This window comes from Pholcus phalangioides, unplaced genomic scaffold (assembly GCF_987345545.1).
Source record: "Pholcus phalangioides strain wild (caught in Gottingen) unplaced genomic scaffold, Ppha-v1.0 ptg000014l_1, whole genome shotgun sequence".
Lineage (NCBI taxonomy): Eukaryota > Metazoa > Arthropoda > Arachnida > Araneae > Pholcidae > Pholcus > Pholcus phalangioides.
The window spans coordinates 6939529-6946645 of record NW_028301607.1 but is presented as its reverse complement, the minus strand read 5'-3'; the positions used below and the strand labels follow the sequence as shown (position 1 = coordinate 6946645).

Below are 7117 nucleotides of genomic sequence, written 5' to 3'. Positions count from 1 at the left end.
CGCTGATGTGGAACCGGCTTTAGATTCATCGTTAAAGCCGGGTTTTCCTAAGAGTAGAATTTCTGCGACGTGTATTGCCAATGTAACCAATCATCGTGAAAACGTTGATTGGTTAAAAACCTGAAATTCAGGTTTTTTGACCAATCACAGTTTTCACGCTGGACGCGCAGAAGAAAGCCTGCTCCTAGGAAAACCCGGCTTTAGGCTTAGAGATTAGCTATCGAGAACATCGATAACACACCCTGTACGCATAACAAGAAGAATGACATGACACAATATTTTTTGTTTAAAAAGTGTAACAAATTTAATCTGTAACAGATTTGACAATCCGATGTTGGGACAGGATAAAAAAAAAAAAGTAGGAATCAATCTGGGGAGGGGGTTGCCACATACAATCATATAATGATCCGTATCTAACCGTTAGTATGTCAGTGTGTCCTCAGGCAATCGCGGTGAATCATAATTCATGGTACTGCCAGTGGCTTTTGAAGCGTTTTCAGACCTGTTTATCAGGGCTATATAGTATGTATATTATATAACCTTGCCTGTTTATACTGTTCTTGAATAAGTTTATGTAGAATATTTTTATTTCTGAATTATTTCGGGGTGGGGGGGACGCACTCGAGTATCCTAGGCTCCGACAACAACTGGATACTGCTTTTTTTTGTCTGGGAAATGCTGTTTCCAGGTATATCAGTAGTGATATATTTAGTGACCGTAGCAGTTGGTGATCTTATAACCACTGGAATGTACTCGCATGTCGCATCGTAGTGTCACGTGACCAGCGGTATCGGATCATAGGGTGTTATGCACCACCCACAGTGTTTAATTTCCCGCTTCAGAGCAACCCCGGAATTAATTCAGAAATCGAAATTTTCTACGTAAATCGAGCGCCCACTGGTTTAATCCGTTATTCGACCCTGTTTGCCCTCATGAAACACGCGAGTTCCTCATATTTTTCAAATAAAGGCATTGCATATTTTGAGCTCGTTTCGGCATTCATGCTTCCAAGCAACTTCTAAACATTTGATTTTTACTTGTGAGCTGCTTATGAAGTTTCCACAATCACCAGCAGAGTGGTTTAAAGGTACACGTCTCCTATTTGCTTGCCAAACAAACGACGATTGTTAACCTTGGCAATAAAGACAGAAAATCTTCGAATGACAGCAACACCGAAACGTGTCCGATACTTCTGTTTATCTTTCCTGGTTATCTGATAATCCAATCATCCGAAAATCCCCAAATCAAGAAACAACGGCTCGTCATAAAGTCAGGGGAATTTTGTTCTTGGGTTTCCTCTGTGGATAGATGAGTCGACAAGATGTCTTCTCTTTTGGGAACGGTTGTATCGACACCTGGGCAGGCATCGGCAGCGAATGGAACGGACTGGCTGCTGTCGAATTGTGGATTCCGTACAGCAAGTAGATGATGATTCCTGCAATTAAACAAAAACGGGCTTCAGTCAATAAATGCCTCAGATTAAGTATTACTTTCCCGAACCCGTCACAACAAGTTTAAACAAAAAAGAGCTCAGTTATTTATTTATTTACGTTGTTATAAGTTCGGGTTGTGGACAGGGCCGCAACTAGGGGGAGCAGGCGACTCTGGTGCCCTGGGCGTCGGACCAAAGGGGCGCAAATTTCACGTTATAACTTCTTTTTTAACATTACTAGGGGGGGGGGGTGCCAAGATGCATGCTTGCCCCGGTTGACCAAGCATCTTGTTGCGGCCCTGGTGGTAGCAGTTACTATGGAAATGGATAATAATATGTGCCTTTCTGCATTGAATTTTTTTTTAATCTAAAATATCTCCAGCAAAACGCGTCAAAACCAAGCAGCTTAGACTCCAAGCTGAATTGAATAAGTTCATGGGGACTTTGCACTATCATAAAAAGGCCATTTATTTGTGGATCAACGACTTTAAACTGGCCACACATCCAAGGAGAAGAGCGTCCTGGACTCCCGGTTTAGGCTACCACCATGAAAATAATTGAAAAAGTCCATAGTATCGCGTTGGAAGATCGCAGATTGAAAATGCTTCAGATAGCTGATGTTATGGGCATTTGAATGGAACGGGTTTACAATATTCTCCATGGGAAATGGAAAAACTTTTTTGCAAGATGGATGCCGCGATTACTGACGATTGATCAAAAGCGAACGCGGAAGGCATTTCAAAAGAAAATTTGCCGATATTAGTACCGATATGTGTCAATATAGACTTCATAATAATGAAGTTTTTCATCCAACTCATGATCAAAAATCGACGCCGAGAGCTTGAGGGATGAGAGAATTGAGTTCCCGTGGATTCGCCACCGTAAATCTAAACGAAAACAACAGTCAAAGCAGTGGATGTAGCATGGTGCAGGAAACACCACTCAAAAAAAAGGAAGGCTGTTTTGTTTACTTAAAAAGTGATGACTTTTTGGGATTCTTAACCCTTTAAGCGGCAAATTAGAAATCACTAAACTCTCTTGAAAATGTCTTATCTTTTTTAATTGAGCAGGCTTTCTGCCGATTTTCAGCAGCTGCAAACTAAGGAGTGTAGGAAAAATTTTCCATTGGGAAATCAACTCTGTAAAATATCTGGCCTTGTCAGTGCTAAAATAAGCGGCTTTTATGGAAGCGAGATATCTCCTCATTGCCGCTTAAAGGGTCAAGTCATTATAATACTCATAGGGCTTAAAGAAGGGCCAGAAATCAGACCAAGGGAATTGAAGAGAATATTATGTCGTACACTTCTGGGAGATTTGAAGGAATAGCTGCATATGAAACGACCAAAATTGGCTCTCAAAGAAAAGCTTTTCACTGCCCCATCTCACAAATCCACTATTGCTATGGCCAAATTGCATGAATTAGGCTTTGCACAAAGTGTGTCGCTTGATAGAAACAGTGGTGAGGAAAAAATTTTGAACATTTTTTTTTTTCACCTTTCTTATCAAACAACCCACGTACTTACCGACAGAAGTCCACGAGAGGAGAATCCGCCAAGTGTTGACGATGACGTGTACTAACAGCACGCTATTCAGTAGGATCGCGAATCCACCAGTCCAAGGCATCATCGGTGCTTGTAGGACGTGCTTCTTGCTTGCGGAACTGTTCTTGTTCTCCGGTAGGCGATGCAACATGCATAGCAGTAACAACGACAGTATCAAAGTGAACCCGATGGCAGAGACGAAGACCACATCAAAAGAAGTCCTGGTCCGGATCGCGACTGTCAATGTTATGCCAACGAGCAGGCAGTTCGCCAAGTAACACGACGCAAAAATCTTCGACTTGAACGATGTCGAACTCGTTGGTTCCTGCTGGAAGGCACTGGTACTCCGAGTTGTCGGACTAGAGTTCAACAGGTCCGGAACCTCTGTCAGACGCATCTTGTCTTTGTATTCTTGTACGACGGTGTCGATGTCGGTCTCCGATTCGCTGTTGGTGTCTTCGCCTTCTTCGGAATCTGAATTGTGACTACCGGTGGAATCGGAGTTCGTCGTTGGTGTAAATTCGGTGCCTGTTGTGCGGGACGGATGACGAGAGGTCGAACCATTTGGCAACATTGGCTCGTACCTCCATGAATCACGGAAATTGTACCTATAAGAGAAATAAGAGCAAGCAAATGGTGTGTCAAAAATATTTCTTCTCTATGTGATGTGCCAACTCTTACTGAAAATACACTGCCTGGCCAAAGAAAAGGTGTAGCTTATTTTATTTTATCTAACTGCGCAAGTGTTGTTCCTAATCTGGTGTTGTTTCTGTCGTCCTGGACTAGGGTCAGCAATGAAATGAAGTCTGCTAAATATTTTATCATGCTTAGTGGCCACTTTACACGAAGAGATGTATATTTTCTTCTCTGAAGACGATGTATACTTTTTTCTCATAAAATTATTGCCAAGGAAATGCGTGTGTTTGAATTTTGTGAAAGGTTATTCGACAAAATATTGAATGTCCGGCTTTTTTGAGTTTGACTGAGCAGTGCAATAATGAAATATATCATGGTGCGTCATTCTGGAACATGCAATCGTCATTTTAGCGCATGCCATCGTCGTCCTAAAAACCATGCCATCTTCATTCTGAAACATGGCATCGCCATTCTTGAATACACACTCGTCATTCCGCTTCAGAATGTCTGTCCAACGTCATTCTGGAGCTTGCTGTCCTCATTCTGGCGAATTGCATCATCATTCTGCTCCGAAATATTTGGTCATCGTCATTCTGGGGCATGTTATCGTTAATTCGAAACATGCCGTCGTTAATCTGAAACACGATTTTGCAATTCTGAAACATGGTATCGTCATTCTGGAACACACCTTCGTTAACTGGAAACATGCCATCTTCATTCTGGAGATGGCCATTGTAAGTTGAGAACATGCCACTGTCAGTTCGGAACATTTGGTTCCTGATTGGATTTAAGAGAGGAATGGATGAATAACAATCTGGATTGATAACCCAAAGCTCTCTTTAAACCACTTTCTAAAATTTGAGATGACTATATCATGAAATCTTCATTCTGGAACATGGCGTCATCATTTAGGAACATGAAATTGTCCTTTTGTAACATGGCATCGTCATTCTAAAACATGATATATTTATTTTGAAACATGTCATTGTCCTTCTGGGGCTCTCCATTGTAGGTTTGAAACATGTCATTGTGTGTTTGGAACATTTGGTTGCTGATTAGGGCCATTCAAGTATTACGTAAGCAGATTTTCAGCCATTTTTGACCCCCTGCCAGCAAAAGTCAGCAAAACACTGACACCCCTCCCCTTCCCCCCTTGTCAGCAAAATTTCGTCAGCATCTTAGATTATTTCATATCTTCAAAAAGTGGTGGTTGATGACGTAAGCAACCTTCAAACCCCCGCTCCCCCTCTTGTCATCAAAAGTCAGCAAATCAGAAACTCCCTCTCCCCTCCTCCCCCCCCTCGATGCTGACGTAATACTTGAATGGCCCCTTAGATATAGTAGGGGAATTGCAATCCAAGTATCTGAATCGATCACCGGATCCGGGTTCGAACCCCACAGTGGTGGTCGGCTGAAGTTGGTTTTCTGTGGTTCCCAACTTCAAGGCGCAAATGCGAGCCGATCTCCCCGTTAAAAAGTCTCGCCACAGAGAGCAACAGTCATACAACGGTAAATCATTCAACCATATCACTTCACTCATAGTTAGAAAAACTGGGGGCAGATGACAGCACTACACATAACAAGCATTACACCGAAACAAACTTTACGTCAGGTTGCACTACACGTACACGCACATTCCCGCATGTACCGATTCGTTGGGGGGTGCGTAGCAGTAGTAGGTAGGGACTCCAAAAAATGGCTCGGGGGTCCATGATGTTCTTAAATCAGCCACCTCGTTGGGCAATTTGCCTGTTGTGGCGTTGTATTTGTATTGTATTGTACATGACGTCATTATTCAGGAACATGAAAATTTCATTTTGAAACATTTCATTATCTTTTTTTGAACACGTCATTGTCATTCTGGAACACACCATTGCCAATTGGAAACATGCCATTGTCATTCTGAAACATGTCATCGTCTTCAGAGAAGAAAACAATCAACTAATGGGTGAAGATGGTATCGTAAACATGCTACTATATACTTGGGAAACTTCATTGTATTGCTGACCCAAGTAACGTCTCACAACACTTTTTACAGTAAGTGCAACAAAATGCATTGACACAATGCTCTACTGAAATGTGCAAATTCGAATATTCTCACCTCTGCATCAAAACTGCTACCGACACAATCAGGTTTATGGAGAGTATCCCAGCAGAAGCGATCGAAAGCACTTGCAGAACTGGGAGGAACATAGTCAGTAAAGCCACCAACGACGAAACTAAGATGCCGGTCCTGAAAGCGAGTATCCTGTGGAACAGCGGCTTCCATTGTCTCGACAGGCAGCGGAACAGCAAGCCATCGGTGGAGACATCCTGGACGATCAACAGAAGCGAATGGTAATACTCCACGGCCAGAAAGACGAGCGTTGCGATCTTCAGACCGATCTGGACCAGACGAAAGTACGCGTTGCCATCGACGAACTTCGTCGATCCCAACTGTCCTGGATTCTGGAAGACGATGAAGAATGACAGACAAAACGATGCGATGAGGAATACGTTGGCGATGTTCAACGGACCCAGCAGAACTCGGAGTTTCCTGCTGAATTTGAAACGGGGTAACCTGAGAGCGCTCTGGCATCCTATGAAGGCTGACGAACACAAGGCGGTTCCGAGCAAAACCTGTGATAAGAACCAATCTAGAATTATTCGTGAATACAAATCTAAAAAATTGGTTTTTACCATATCGCGGTCAAGTCCTCGCCTAATTTACGGAAAATTAAACGAAAACATCCCCCCGCCACGCAATGCCCCGATAGGAAATTCACCGACAACAGTTCGTCACCAGTGAGTGAGTGAGTGACTGAGCAAGTTAGTGAAAGTATGAGTGAGTGAGTGACTACTACTGTACCGGACACCAATGACGGTGCATATCGCCATACAGCAATTTACTACCGATGGAGTTGGGTCGGAAATGTAGGTGACATCTTTCGGTGGTCGCCTCAGGTTCGGTAAGGAAACGAGTAAGTTACTGAAAGAGAAGGTGATTGGTGAGCTAGTGAGTGAGTGACTTTGTGACTGACTAACCGCATGTGAGTGACCGAGTTGGGGGGTGAATGACCGTATGAATGACTGAATAAGTGACCATATGAATGACTGAATAAGTGACCATATGAATGACTGAATAAGTGACCATATGAATATTCAAGGGAATGAGTGAGTGACCGTATGAATGGCCAAGTGGTGAGGCTGTTACCATATGAGCAGAGGTGTGAAATGAAGAAAACATTGAGGGGACTGAAAGTTGACACTTATCCCGTATATACGGAAATCAAGGTCTCATGCAGGAGGAGGAGGAGTGGTGCGTAGCATTGTATAATTAAGTATTGGGGGAGTGCTCAGCTCACTCGTAACATTTATTAAAGGCACGCAAACAACCTTCTCTCAGGTTCCGGAGCCTAAGCGTATGATCAAATGAGTTACCGACTCATTGAATAGCTATACAAATGTTCGAGCGAGTAGGTGAATTACTAAATGATTGAATGAATGACCGTATGAAGTGGTGAATGAT

At 42.9% G+C, this 7117-nt stretch overlaps 1 protein-coding gene across 1 annotated transcript in view; it reads right to left on the bottom strand.

Annotated features, from left to right (window-relative positions):
- Positions 1-278: 278 nt before the first annotated feature.
- Positions 279-7117, bottom strand: part of LOC149078058 (cationic amino acid transporter 2-like) — a 29260-nt gene continuing 22421 nt past the window's right edge. Inside the window, exons 3-5 of the mRNA XM_089241628.1 lie at positions 5711-6228; positions 2956-3581; positions 279-1435 (exon numbers count right to left, since the gene is read on the bottom strand). Of these exons, the coding sequence (XP_089097754.1) occupies positions 1263-1435; positions 2956-3581; positions 5711-6228 (1317 nt within the window). The 3' untranslated portion in view covers positions 279-1262. The remainder of the gene's footprint in view (positions 1436-2955; positions 3582-5710; positions 6229-7117) is intronic.